The 13,663-nt window shown below is 44.9% G+C and overlaps 5 protein-coding genes and 1 non-coding gene across 12 annotated transcripts; 2 read left to right on the forward strand and 4 right to left on the reverse strand.

Annotated features, from left to right (window-relative positions):
* The first annotated feature begins 51 nt into the window (after window positions 1–51).
* Window positions 52–2,022, forward strand: LOC6739155. Of its 3 annotated transcripts, none has more exons than XM_016171961.2 (4): window positions 52–406; window positions 1,310–1,363; window positions 1,418–1,500; window positions 1,869–2,022. In XM_016171961.2, exons 1-4 carry the CDS (start codon window positions 392–394, stop codon window positions 1,930–1,932), a joined length of 216 nt encoding a protein of 71 aa, XP_016033007.1. In that variant the 5' UTR covers window positions 52–391; the 3' UTR covers window positions 1,933–2,022. The 3 variants fall into 3 exon arrangements, 2 of the variants coding, with proteins under 2 accessions (XP_016033007.1, XP_016033006.1); XR_001599805.3 differs by lacking the exon at window positions 52–406 and adding an exon at window positions 946–1,235 and having other exon boundaries at window positions 1,418–1,777; XM_016171960.3 differs by lacking the exon at window positions 52–406 and adding an exon at window positions 948–1,235.
* On the reverse strand, window positions 1,952–2,706 carry LOC6739156 (ER membrane protein complex subunit 4). Its single transcript, XM_002085911.4, has 3 exons — window positions 2,566–2,706; window positions 2,376–2,505; window positions 1,952–2,323 (listed from the first exon to the last, which is right to left on the reverse strand). Exons 1-3 carry the CDS (start codon window positions 2,619–2,621, stop codon window positions 2,009–2,011), a joined length of 501 nt encoding a protein of 166 aa, XP_002085947.2. The 5' UTR covers window positions 2,622–2,706; the 3' UTR covers window positions 1,952–2,008.
* Window positions 2,566–6,515, reverse strand: LOC6739157 (ADP-ribosylation factor 1). 4 transcript variants are annotated; one of them, XM_044922983.1, is made up of 5 exons: window positions 6,499–6,515; window positions 4,307–4,615; window positions 4,134–4,243; window positions 3,815–3,940; window positions 2,566–3,715 (listed from the first exon to the last, which is right to left on the reverse strand). In XM_044922983.1, exons 2-5 carry the CDS (start codon window positions 4,452–4,454, stop codon window positions 3,551–3,553), a joined length of 549 nt encoding a protein of 182 aa, XP_044778918.1. In that variant the 5' UTR covers window positions 4,455–4,615; window positions 6,499–6,515; the 3' UTR covers window positions 2,566–3,550. The 4 variants fall into 4 exon arrangements, with proteins under 4 accessions (XP_044778918.1, XP_016033010.1, XP_016033009.1 ...); XM_016169063.3 differs by having other exon boundaries at window positions 6,366–6,500; XM_016169062.3 differs by lacking the exon at window positions 6,499–6,515 and adding an exon at window positions 5,904–6,148.
* LOC120284874 lies at window positions 4,011–4,094 on the reverse strand. Its single transcript, XR_005544136.1, has one exon. It is a non-coding gene; the product is annotated as a small nucleolar RNA SNORD21 (small nucleolar RNA).
* Window positions 6,516–6,527: 12 nt separating the features above from the next.
* On the forward strand, window positions 6,528–8,163 carry LOC6739159 (tRNA (cytosine(72)-C(5))-methyltransferase NSUN6). The gene is made up of 2 exons (XM_002085913.4): window positions 6,528–6,797; window positions 6,886–8,163. Exons 1-2 carry the CDS (start codon window positions 6,732–6,734, stop codon window positions 8,140–8,142), a joined length of 1,323 nt encoding a protein of 440 aa, XP_002085949.1. The 5' UTR covers window positions 6,528–6,731; the 3' UTR covers window positions 8,143–8,163.
* On the reverse strand, window positions 8,154–13,290 carry LOC6739160. 2 transcript variants are annotated; one of them, XM_016169060.3, is made up of 6 exons: window positions 13,097–13,290; window positions 12,397–12,504; window positions 11,910–12,335; window positions 10,923–11,848; window positions 9,590–10,856; window positions 8,154–9,138 (listed from the first exon to the last, which is right to left on the reverse strand). In XM_016169060.3, exons 2-6 carry the CDS (start codon window positions 12,452–12,454, stop codon window positions 9,041–9,043), a joined length of 2,775 nt encoding a protein of 924 aa, XP_016033014.1. In that variant the 5' UTR covers window positions 12,455–12,504; window positions 13,097–13,290; the 3' UTR covers window positions 8,154–9,040. The 2 variants fall into 2 exon arrangements, with proteins under 2 accessions (XP_016033014.1, XP_016033013.1); XM_016169059.3 differs by having other exon boundaries at window positions 12,397–12,480; window positions 13,097–13,288.
* Window positions 13,291–13,663: the final 373 nt, after the last annotated feature.

The following is a 13,663-nucleotide window of genomic DNA, read 5'->3' on the forward strand; positions in this document are numbered from 1 at the left end:
TCCACGAACATGTTTTATTTTTGGCCGTTTTGCGTTCAGCTTTTAATTGCGTTGCCCTTGTTTTAGTTTCACCTACGCCCGTCCACCGAGGAGCTCGCCGTCGGTGACCGCAAACTAATAATTGTTCATACATAATATAATAACTACATAAATTGAAGTAAAAGTTCAGTGCTCGAAAGGCAGTAACTCCATAGTTATCGGAGTCAGCCAAACACGATTACCTAACCACACACACACAAATCGCAGTGGGCCAGTCAGCTGTTTTCAGATTCCGAGCAGCTGCCGCCGAAGCGCCGAAGCAACGTCGTTTGACGTTTCTTTTTTACATTCTCTCACATTTGCTAAGACTCTCACGCTGGCGGGTGACAAAGGCTCCTTCAGCTATTCCACAATGCTCAAGTTTCTGGTAAGTTTTCCGGTTTCCTGATGTTTTTACGTTTATGCTTCACACCTGAAAAGTACTGCACTCACAAAAGTTTCCTACGGTATGCATATCGGAGACGAGATAAAACGTTGCTGTTGTTTTTGTGCTTGTATTGCTTTTTGCGGCGATGACGCGCACCTGCACAGTGGGGAAATGTGTTATCTACGGGGTCAAAACCAAACCAACTACTTGATTAAATAAATGACAAAGTAAAATACTCTTGAAAATACCGTCCCAAGGCACTGTGATCCAGACATTGCAATGTCTTACTTTATCGAGTAAAAAATAGTATTAAAATGTTAAGCACCATCAACATTCAAAATATTCTTGATCAGATAAAGCAAAAGTCAATTGGTAAAACTAAAGACATTAGAATAATATTCTAGTGTTATTGCACCAGTTAAAAAGATTCCAAAATTGGTTCAATTTGAGCTTATTTGCTCCCTGGTTGAATATATACATACATAAGTGACTTTTGGTTCATGGTTATATAAGGCCTCACAAACTTAAATATCCACAAAAAATAAAACAATCACCTAGTCGTTGGAAATTATGTTAACCACGACCGCTCAAGTCATGAGTAAAAAGATTCGGACTCTTTGAAAAACAACACAGGCCTCACTAAATTGATCGTTTATATTGACTGGAAGCTAAAATGAAACTGCTTGGACTTGGGGCGCAGGTTTTGAGGCTCAAAACTGGCGGGCAGAGTCGCTCTGCGAAAACTTGCCCACCGGAAGTTCGCCCGCCCTCGCCATGTTGTCCCAAAAAACGCTTTTGGACTTTCAAGCGAGTGATATGTTTCTCCACGGTCAGCATGCGAAATTGGCATCTTCAGGCAGATTTTCACGACCCACTCTAATAATCCTTCTTTCTCCATTCCAGTTAACTTTTGGCGCCGGGGTTTATACGGGAATCTATGTGTCACAGAACTATGAGGTAAGCATCCTAACCCATTTTCGATCCGGCTCCTAATACTGTGGTTTTCTTTAGGTTCCCCGAGTGGATGATCCCCAGAAATTGGTCCAGCGTTTCAATGAGAAACTCAAGGAACTAATGGATCAAACCAAGAACAAGTAACAGCCTTGGTAGTTTTGTACAAGGATAACGTTACCTTCGCTAAATTCAAAGTCATAGAGAGACCTTTGTTATTAAAATTGTAAAAATTTTATAAGCCCAAATTTGTCAACTAAACCTGGTTTTTTTTGCGATATCTTATATTGAGCTTTCCACGCGCTTGTTTTACAAATTCTGAAAATAGGACGAAGTGCTGAAAAAAAGCGTATGAAGTCGAGATGATTTCCTTCCATTGTGGTTAAATGATCGCTGTTCTCAATAAAAACTCTTTGCCAGGTGCAGCCATGTCGAAATCAAGCTTAATTAAGATCATATCATATGCTATGATCAATATGTATCTTAATTATTTTACCATTTTCATTAACAGATCGCCCGGCGAAAAACTGGTGGATGACATCAAAAAGGAGGCCAAGAAGATACTAGACGACTGACTGGCGGAATAAAACCACATTTTTAGTTTAAACAAATTTATCTATGATCAAATAAAGAGAATCTATATGTGTAAAACTAGACAAACGAAACTCCTCCGCCGTAATATTCCAGTCGTGTCTGAGGCTGGACAAATGCCAACCAATCGGAGGCGTGGGTGGGCAGGAGCCCCATGCTGTGGCACTTGTAGAGGGCCAGGGCCACGTTTGCTAGGTTGCCTAGGAAGTAGACAATGCGCTGTCCAGTTCCCTGGGCCCCCTCTGCCATTTTGGAAGTCACCTGGGTGGTGAAGATGGCCTTGATAGGCCGGATCAGCATCATGCCGACCATCATGATGGGAAAAATGGAAATCGAGTTTCCTGACATGTACATGATGAATAGGTTCATGGGAATCTGAGGGAATCCAAAGGTTAGCCACGGGTCTTTCCAAAGGGCTGCTACTCACGTTCTTGAGAGGTCCCAGGGCAAGGTCCCACGACTTCTTGATGACCAGGCGCTGGTCGCGCACCACTTCGCTCTGGTTCACCAAGGCAGATGGATTGTAGCCCAGCGGCGAAGGGATATCAGCATTTTTGCTGCAGCAAAAAGCAAAAGTGGTAAGAACTTCTGTCACCGCGCAGGCTAGCAATACTTACCTCACGTTAAAGTCCAGCGCCCACTTGAACTTCTTTGAGTTTTGCTTGGCAGACATGTTGTGCTTTCTTTTATTTAATCTTTTGCCAATTTACAAAATAAAATGACGATTTTTTCCGACAATTGGTCGATGAGTGTTGTTCAACGTTAAATTCCGAAATTAGTGTAGTGTGGACAATTCGATAGGCAACTGATGTGAATGGCACCACGGTATCGATAGGCAGATACGATTTCGCGCGGACTTTTTGAAAAGCATATGCAAAAATTGAGCAGCGCAGTAGTTTTCATTAATATTTAAATTTTATTTCAAATTACCTTTAAAGTAGTACGTTCCTTTTTAATATGGTCTTATATATATGCGTGAGTTTTAATGGATTTTGCGTGACCAAGCGACAACAAGAAACAAAAGGGTTAAAAATTAAAATGGTATTTGTTGTATTTTTAAAGAGCAATTACAATTACAGTTTTTTCTCATTAATATTACTTTTATATTTATAAAATTAAAAAGAAATATATATTTTGATGAGGGGGAGGGAGAGGACAAAAATAACTTAAAAAAGACATTTTTATACCATATACTATAGTTTCCTTTCTTGTGTGATTGGTTGGGCTTTTCTTTTACTCGTTTTGCTTTTAAACATCCAATAATTATGTATACGAATTTAAATTATATTATAGCGTTCTTTATATGCTGCTTGAAAGGTTATGTTTTTGCAATTCAATAAACAATTTCAGTTTCTTGTTTGGAAATACGGACATGAGGAGCCCTTTAAGTTATGCGAAGATCTGCTGCTCTTGTTGTTGGTGTTGGTGCCGCTGCTGCTGTTTGTGAAAATTCCTGCTGATGTCGATTTCCACCGTTTACCGCTGGATGTTGGATGTCCTTCAGCCGCTCTTGCTATGGTTCTGGTTGCTGGTTAACTGCTTCGGCTCGCTTGAAATCAGAGTTAGTTGTATTCATATTGTTGCTTTAATTTTAGTGTTTAATTAGCGATTAGCGTTCTTCAGTTGGTTGGACAGCCAGTCGAGTCCCTCGTAGAGCCCATCGCCGCTAGTTGCACACGTCGCCTGGATGTACCAGTTGCGGTTTCTGAGTGAGTGCAAGCCGAGCTTGTCGGTGATTTCGGCCGCGTTCATTGCATTTGGCAGATCCTAAAATGATCCCAGAAAAGAGCGAGGTGCAATATTAGTGTGAGAATATAAGGACCGAACAACTGGCTGCTGATAACGACAACCTTTGCTTGGACCTACCTGTTTGTTAGCGAAGATTAGTAAGACTGCATCCCTCAGCTCGTCCTCTGCCAGCATGCGCATCAGCTCCTCTCTCGCCTCCCCGATACGCTCTCGGTCATTGCTGTCCACGACGAAGATAAGACCCTGAAACGATTAAGATGAAAACTTTACTCCAATTGTCCTGGCTTGAATCGTAGAAGTTAGATCTCTAAGATAATATAGTCAGTCCCGTCTTGAAACAAAATAAACTTGAATAATCACAATGCATAATCATTACAAGCTGTTAACATCATGTAGAATTTTCTGGAATCTGGGGGAAAGCTGAAATCACACTTACTTGTGTATTCTGGAAGTAGTGCCTCCACAGGGGACGAATTTTGTCTTGGCCACCCACATCCCACACTGTAAAGCTAATATTCTTGTATTCTACAGTCTCCACATTGAAACCTAGGGGGAACCATAAGATATTAGATGTGGAAAAGATACATTAAAGGTGCTAATTATACTTACCAATGGTAGGTATCGTTGTAACAATTTCGCCTAATTTGAGTTTGTACAGAATTGTGGTTTTACCAGCGGCATCCAAACCGACCATCAATATCCTCATTTCCTTTTTGCCGAATAGGCCTTTGAACAAGTTCGCGAATACGTTTCCCATGGCTGCTGTTTGTCTTTCGGATGCTCGGTAGTCGTAGGAAGTTGGATCTCTGGTTGGCCTGCTCTCTGTCTGCTGGCTGGAATTATGACAAGTTCAAATCCGAGTTGCAATACCGATCAGAATATGCAAACTGCGGACTTGTGTGCATGGACTGGGAGAATCTGTGAATAGTCCAAAAAATAGACAATTGTAGTCGGGAATTTTTCGTGGCTGGGAGAAGTTAACTCAAAGGACGGGTGCGCCGAAGCTCCTCTGGTGTTTGATTCACTTGTGTTCAACCAGATCGCTCTTACGTGTTGAATGGCTCTTAGCCCCTCTGAGTCATACAAAAACCGGAAGAGCCTAATCAATAACGAAATTCGTTTTGGTTTATTGTAATAAAGACGTCTTCAATGTGTCAGTGTGCGAAAATCAGGAAATTTGTTTATGTAATTAATTCCACACTTAAATATAACGCGAAAGGGAGGATGTATGAAACACGAGTCGCTTGCTTTTGGTGTTTGCCCCGCTAGCGGCTGGCTGATAAGATATCGATTTTTAGTATAGAACCATGACGGCTGTCGGCGCTCAGCGCCTCCCTTCCAACTTCCTCCGCCCACTTTACACCGAGTACGCAAGAAACGTGCGGGCTGAGAAGTGCGTGAATGATAAGGCCAGGTAACTTGCAGTTTTCAGCGAACTTGCTGGGCGGAGGGGAAGCTCCCGAACTCTGCGCTGAGTCACCGCTGCCGCCTTTTGAGCCCTGCAACCGATGGCTGAGCAATTCATGTTAACATCGAGGAACGCAATGAGCCAGCGAAACATACGGAAACCTTTCGTTTGACAGCAATCGGATATCCAAAAATCTAAGTTTTGCCAACAGTTTTTTGCTTTTATAGGGAACTAACACCCCAGAGACTTCTTCTCCCTACCGGTAGTGCGCAAAGATAGGTGCTCCACGTTACTGAGAAGATGCTGATGCCAGCTGACGATAGTTGGCTTGGAAGCAGCCGAAATCGAAAACTACACGTAGCAGCTTTTAATTTAGCGCTGAGGGAAGCGAGGCAGCCCACCACCGCACACTCACGCATACACCCGCAGGCGCCAGGGTTGCCAACTGCGTTGAGCCGCCCTGCCTTTGCTGCCTTTAATGCCAGTTTAAATAGAGCTCCAGGCGGAAGACGTCACTGCTCGAAGATGAACGCTTCGTCAGCCCACGCCCCATGTCCAGACATTTCGCAACGAAGCCCACTTTTGGTTGGGTTTCGGATCGGGATCGGACAACTTTGAACTTTATACGTGGTTGCCTGCGTCTGTGTGAGTGACGTACGCTTTTTTCTTATGGGTTGGTGAAATGCGGCGGCCGCCGTCCCTTGTTTTTACAAGAATACAGGGATCGGTGCAAAGTTACTTGGGCTTCTTTTAACTGAGATCCTTGTGAGTTCAGTGACACTTTACACGTCCATTTACCGATTATTCTGCCTTTTTTTGTCGACTTTTCTTTGATTGAATTTTCTCTGCTGCTAAACACACCACACACCGAATTGCGAATAGAAAGATAATGGGGAGAAATGTATCGATAGCATCCGCTACCGATAGTCGACGAGCACAAGTCACTGTTGTCTGTCGAGCAGAGTTGGTATATTTTTACCAATTATATAATTTAGTTATGTTATTTGATTAAAGGAGAGCTTATCCTTGTCTCCTGATACGATAATGCTATAAACAAAGCACCGACGATAAGTTCGTGCGGCTTCCAATACTAATACTTCCACTATTCACCACAGCCGCGTACGTTGCGCGAGTGTGCGTGGATAGCCCACACTAAACACTCACACGAACATCTACATTACTGCGGAAGTTCTTAAAATCAAGAAAAGTATCTCTGCAATGACATACCACCCCCTATTTCGACTGAAAACGCATACGCACCAACTAATTGAATCAAATGCACACGTGTAGGAGCGGAAATTTTAAAAACTTCTGATTGGAAATGTCTAAAATCACAGAGCAAAATAAAACTTGACCGAGAATACACTTGCTGTTGAAAAAACTGCAAACTCACCAACATAAACGTTGCCGATTGAGATGGGCGCAGCACATTAGCTAGAGCGGGATGACGATACTGCGCAGTCCCGTGGTGAAAACTCTAGAAATGCTGCCACGTCTCTTCTCCGCCACCTCGGCTAGAGTTGCCAACGATTTGGATTAATCGATTCATCATTGTCGCACAATGATGAATCGATAAAAATCACTATCCAGGTGATTTGAACTAAGTTAAAGAACGATCATATTCACATGTTTTACCCAAAAACACCATTTTTGGGGAACCCGCTGCTGGAAGCCGATATCCTTAAAGTAAATGTATGTACTTTCCATGTGGGCCACTCCGTATTTACAACAAAAATTGGTTTGCAAATTTGATTAACTGTTGATTCCTGGTTTTGTCAAGTCGGCTGCACTTGCTCCGCTGCTGGAATGGCTGTGCCTTACTCCCAAAGTCACCACTTACAGGGTGAACACTCTTCGGTGTTCCGTTGACGCGTTCCAGAAAAAGGTTGAAGAAAAACTCACCGCTCGTTACGGTGTAAAATCTCCAAGGATTTACTGCTTGCCAGACCTACCCGAGATGTTGTGCATTGATCCGCTGGACTCACAGCTCACCAAAGCTGTGGCCGACTCCGAGCTGAAGGAGGTAGTGGTTGACACTAACTGCGGAGCTGCACTACTGCGAGGCGCCCACATATACGCCCCCGGTGTTCTAGCTATGGAGTCAAACACTGAGCGGGAGGAACTCGTCAATGTCTACGCAGATCTGGATGGAAAATGCAAGCGGGGGACAGTCAAGCGGTACGAAAGCCCGAATAAGGTTTTCCTGGGTACAGGCAAGGTGTTGATGCAGCGGTATCAGCTGTTCAACAACGCAGAGAAGCCCGCCTCCGGAGTGGCCGTGGAAATGAGGTCGAACGTCAGCGGAGTGCCCTCGCTGGGGGACCTAAGCAACGAAAACGGCCTTTTGCAGAACCTGCCTTCTATTGTATGCGTCCGTGTCCTGGATCCGCAGCCCGGCGAGCGCATACTGGACATGTGTGCCGCTCCGGGTAACAAAACGAGCCACATAGCCGAGTTGATGGGCGATCGGGGATCTGTGGTGGCCCTAGACAACTCGGCCAGTAGGGTCCGCAGCATGCTGCCCAAATTGGGACACTACAAATGCATTACGGCGCATGTTTTTAACTCCACTAAGGCAGTGGCACCGGACGCTCCATCTGCACCCGTTGGAGAATTCACTGGGCCTCCGTTTCCATGTGAAAGCTTTGACCGAATCCTGCTCGATGCACCCTGCAGTGGCCTGGGCAACCGGCCACAGTTGTCCTGCAGCATTAAACAGGCCAAGGTCCTGTCCTCATATCCCCCTATTCAGCGCCGACTTTTTGAACAGGCAGTGCAGCTCCTTCGTCCTGGCGGCACCCTTGTATATAGCACGTGCACCGTCACCGAGGATGAGTGCGAATGTCTTGTGGCCTGGGCACTGGGAAAATTTGTCCAGCTGCGCCTAACAGATGCCACTCCCCGCTGGGGCGGTCCCGGACTTTCGCTTCCCGGTTTCGAGGCATCTAAGTCTCGTCTCTTGCAGCGATTCGGTCCAAGCGGAGCAAATGCAGACACGGTGGGCTTTTTTATTGCGAAGTTCCAGAAAGAGTTATAAATAAATTCAACTTCACTGAAATTCTTTGTTTATTGGGCTCGAAAGTTTAAATATTCGTTTTGATTTGCAAAAGTAAGCCGGCTTATGAGTGATATAAGTGAGACCTACGCTACTGTATTGATCAAGAAAATTGCAACCCTACGCTTAGAAAAGCATTTGAAAAATGCAGTCTGATAACATTTAGGCTTTGCTCTCCCATAGCCGCTTGCTTGTGCTATCTTTACGGAGATACATGATGTTATCGTTTCGTTTTCTAGTTTAAAAGAACTTAAATAATTTACAATTCATATCTAATGTAATTTTACTTACATCTAAGTCCGTTATTGTTATTTAACGATTCATGTTAAAAGCAAAATTATGCATTTCGGGAAATTTAAAACTTTCTACGACAAAGATTTACTTAATGATTTTACGAGTTGTAAATTAAAAGCAAGTCCAAAATATTACCAACCATTGATGGGACGCCGATAAATGCATGTTTTGTTTGTGCGTGCGGAAATTACAAAATATGAGAACATCGATGAAAGAATCTCTCACCTTGGCTGCAGTTGTAAATATCGTAGAACTGCTTGCCTCCCACGACAAAATAATGTTTTAAATAAGGTATTCGCATAATTTATTTCATCGTACGATGCCTTTTGTTTCCCCGGCGCAGCATTATTGTTTCGCTAGAGGTTTAGCGTTCTGGTTCCCAGTATGCTTTTGAAAGAATAATATTCACTAGTAGCAAACACGGCTCTCAGTCATTGGTGGTGCATACTCATGGCCAAGAGAGTGGGTTGGCTAGGACCAAACAAAAGTGGAAATGGGAAGAACCTAGCAACGTCAGGTTCTTTCAATATTATAGTCTTAAAAACTAAGCCTAATTATATGTACGGATACTACTATTAACATGATTTTACGTTGGGATGTTGAGCGTCTTAAACTGATCTTCGTGCATCTCAGTCATCATGAAGGTGCCATCCTGAAGCAACAAAACAACGCGACGCGTACCTCCTGAAAAAGAACAAGTAGTTAGTTTTTGAAGAATAATCCCCAAATATTGTTATAATATTCAATGCAATTCAGTTTTATATAAGGCTACCTCCAAGAAGGAAAGCTAGGAAAATGCTATAGACGATTTTATCGACTATCAGATACCCCTCGGGTATCAAAAAAGCGTCTCTGGAATATGCATACTTAGTAATTCTAGCTGTTATAGTTACTCAGTTCCCTACGTTCATACCGACAGACAAACAGACGGACATGGCTAGATCGGCTCGTCTATTGATCCGGATTATATATATAGGAAATATATACTTTATATGGCCGAAAAAGCTTCCTTCTACCTGTTATGTACTTTTATTATTAATCTACGAGTAACGGGTATAAAAGCCAACAGAAGAGGCTGGCTTTGTCAAACTTTACTGTTGATATCCTACAAATTCTATGAAAAAACACGACTTACCCGGTGAAGGCAAATCTGCCTGTACCACCTCCGCTGGTATCTGGGATTCCGTGCCATCGCTGTCTGAGGTCGTGATATGGATCTGAGCTGTGGGTGGCGTTCCGGTTCCGGCGGCAGAAGCCTCCGCTTGTTGAAGCACCTGGTGTTGCGCCAACTCCTCCTCTGTCATGGATACGAGAATCTGTTCACCGTCCGCCGTAGCTGCTCCGACGCCGTGAGACTCAACCTGTTCCCCGGCCTGAACGGCTTCGGCCACTGCGTGGTCAAGGGAAAGAACATCCTGGTCTTCTCCCTCTGCGGCTGCCACGTACGCAAACTGCTGTTCTCCATCCGGGCCCTGCGTAACGAGAATAGTTTGTCCCTCCGCATTTTTTCCCGCTACCTGGTAAACAGTGCCGTCCTCTCCCCGCACCAGCAATGCCGAGCCGTCCTCGTTGGTAAGAACTTGTTGATCGCTGCCCAAAAGGGCCTGTGCCGCGGCTTCCAACTGCTCTCGTTGTTGCTCCTGCTGCTGCTCCTGCTCCATTTGCAGTTGGGTCTCCTCCTGACCAATAAGCTTGCCGGTGATTGGACACAACTGAGCTTGGTGCTGATTAATCTCCTCCTCCAGTTCCATTTGCAGGGGCGTTGGCTGGATTGTTGGCTTGGAAGCTATTCTTTGCCGGCCAGGAGTCGCTTTCTGTTGTTGACTGGACTGCTGCTGAGACAGAGCCTGACGCTGGCGTGCCTGGGCAGAGCGCTGAGCCAACAACTCTTCCCGGGTCACTACTTTACGCGTAACTTTCAAGTCCCCTGACTTTGACAGCTGTAAAATCTTTTGCTCTGGCGTAACTGCCTTGGCACCCTGAGGAGTTTGTACTTGTTGGCGATGTTGCGGAGTTCCGACACCGGCCCGTGCAAGGACTCGACCGCCCGGGTGAGCCCGGCCGGGCGTCTGCTGCAAGTTTTGGCGCACATGGGATGTACCACCCACTGCAGGACGGCGATGAAGTGCTGTTGTTACTGGGCCGTGGCCGGGGGCGCGAATCGCGTGTTGTCGCTGGCCCACAGTGATGGGCGAGTTAACGCCCGAATGCGCAGGTCGAGCCATTGGCAAACGCTTGGCTATGCCTGCCGTGGGCGGCGCGGCGATCACTTTTTGCGGAACGGGTGCAGGCGAAACGGGTGCCGACGCCTCGGAACTTTCAACCCGAAAAACGCCTCTTGTGCTGCTGCCCACCTCGGAGCGCGAAAGATACCGCACGGGACACTCTGGTTTCTCCTTTTTCTGCAACGAATTAAGATCATTGTTATCAATTGACTGCTGCGTAGAAATAGGATTCTTTGTTATTACCAAATTTATTGTGTTTGGCATCTCGGGCTTGCGAAACATGCCGGAGCTCGTGCTGTCCTCAGTATAGATGATTTCACCCATTCTCTGTTCCGTTAAGGGCGAGGTGGAATTGCCGTTAACTTTAGTCTGCTGCTTTTCCGTGGGCTGAATCCGTGGCTTGTTCAGCTGCACGGAGCTTCCTCCGTTTTTTAGACGTTTCACGGTGTGGGATGGAAGATCCTCTTCAAGGTCCTCTAGGTCCATCGAGTCGTTTACCCCGCTCCCCTCTAAACTTGAGTCTGTATTGTTCAGCTTTCGCTTGATCGCTCCTGAAGACGGTGGCCATTCCTGTTCCGTGGAGGATTCATCTTCGTTTGCCGAGGAAGGCGAGGAGGATCCATCTCCGCCGACGGTTTCATTGACCCACTGCTTAAAGGCGTCCATGGCCTTGGTCTTGGAAGTTCGCGAGGGCCGAGAAGATGGCGATACTTGCGACGACGTCGGAAGTGGGCTGAGTGGGGAGGCAGTATCTGACTTTGCGTTTGTCCCTGATGACTGCATGCGCTTCAGAGCATCCAGACCCTTCTCCCTAGTAAGTTTCTGACGCGCCAATTGCTTTTCGAACATCTGCAGAAAGTATGGCACACGCTCGAGATTGGCCATCACCTCCCAGGTGTTTTCATGATGCGAGCGATCAACCCATTTAACCAAATACTCGTGAGTCTTCCGGCGCGGGTTAAAGCGCTTAGCGACTATCTTCTCCACTGGCTCTTCGGTGCGCTGATCTGTCTTGGAATCGACCCTAATGGCTATGCGGTTGTTGGGCTTCACGGCTCCGGCAGAGGGAACTGAGGAAGGCGTTGGTGTGCCCGGCTTGGACTTGGGTCTTTCGTTTTCTGTATCCTTTAGTTGATTGGCTAACGTAGGCAGCTTACCGGTTGGTGATTCTGTTGATTTAAATATAGTTTAATAAGAAGTGTGACATTTTTTTCAAATGTTTTGTATTACTTCTGGTAGGGGAGACGCTCGAGTTGTTGTTGTTGCTATTTGATGTGTTGTTATTGTTTGGATTGACCACAGTCTTTGTGATTCGCACAGGCATGTCCTGGAGTTGTCCGTGTGCAATTTTGCCGAATGACTGTATGGTCTTCCCAGCCACAATCCACGGCTCGCGGACGCTATCGTCCAGTTTTACCCAATGCTGGTACAAGGCCCACGAGTTGCCGGACGCGTCCTTGCGCGAGTGCAGCTGAGTAGCTTTCCATAGTGTGAAAGCCCAGATGGTGGGCTTGGGGTCGAGCGATTCCTTCAAATTTGCATTTTCCTTTTCGCAGGCATCCTCTTTGTGGGCCTGAAACTCTTCCACGAAGTTGTAGGCCCGGAGACAGCGTCCGCACACAAGAACGTCCATGTTTGCCAATTCCTCCTGGGCAGCTGCAGGGCAGAACAAAAAATTAACAATAAAACTTATTCGCCACTGTTTTAAGCCACTCACCTCTTATAATGTTTGCGTGTTTGCCGATTTCCGTAGGTGAAATCTCCTGTGCCAACATTATTCACGACTCCAGCGCCCAAACCTCTGTAGGGAGCATTTAAAGTGTGACTTAAAAATAGTGTTGAATGGAGTCTAATTATTTGTTATTGCTTGATTTTAAAATATAGGTAAACGGCGAAGAAAAAGTACAGTGCCGTGGTGTGTTTGGGCTAACTTGAACTAGGTGGCAACGCGAGCGGTCGCTGTCTGCGGTGTGTGCCCGATATGGTGAGTTCAAGCATATGTACATCTGCAGTGGGCAAAATGCAGCGGCGCTTAGGCAGCCGAAAAAAAAACACTAAGTACATCAATAAAGGACGAGCTGCCGCACTGTAGTAGATATATAATATAATAAAACACAGAAAAGCACGAACTATGCGTAATGCGACTTTATTAGTAACTTAAGCTTATCTGTTACAAATGCATTTGTAGCTCAACACAGTTAAAAATTAGAATAAATAAAACGCTATGGTTCGATCCTATTTGTTTTCATTAAAAAAAAAAAAGTATAACATATCGTTTAAATAATATCATAGTTCACAATTTCATTTTGCCCGCTAAAACTTTGCAGGCACTAGATATAGGCCAGATATGTTTGCAAATAAGCCTATTTCACATATCATTAATTTAAAAGATTTCTCCAGAACACTTTGGTACACACCTTCACAAACAATTTTGGATAAATATCAAACTGAATGTTGTTTCAAACGGTTATTTTAATTTAACTGACTCCCGATTTTTCAACACGAGCAGCTCTACTGCTGCTAACAGTTGTACGCGCGAACTCTGAATGCCAAACGCGAAAATCGGCTGCACGGAAAGTGTCCAGAGATGATTTGGTTCCGGCTGTGCGGACCTTAGAATGCTCTTCTGTGCGGATATTTATAAATCCCAATATAACTTGGAGTGTATCGGCTGCCGATAGCCTTAAACTTACTGCAGTCCAGTAAATTTTAAGATTTCAAAGGTTTTTTCGAATATCATATATGATATAAATACGCGGGTTTCAATGCACACACAGTTTTAAGTGCCCAAACTTAGGGTGTAGCGCCCTTTTCCGTTCGCCCGCGTGGCGGTGCACTTAGTTAGCCAATGGGGCATCGTGGTGGAAATATTTATTGATGTGGCAACTATGGGCGCTAAGCAATAATAATAATATTGTAATTTTTTTTGTTAATATTTGATAAGAAATTCAAATATTACTTTATTTTATTATTTCATTCCTTTG

This window comes from Drosophila simulans, chromosome 3L, assembly GCF_016746395.2.
Source record: "Drosophila simulans strain w501 chromosome 3L, Prin_Dsim_3.1, whole genome shotgun sequence".
NCBI lineage: Eukaryota > Metazoa > Arthropoda > Insecta > Diptera > Drosophilidae > Drosophila > Drosophila simulans.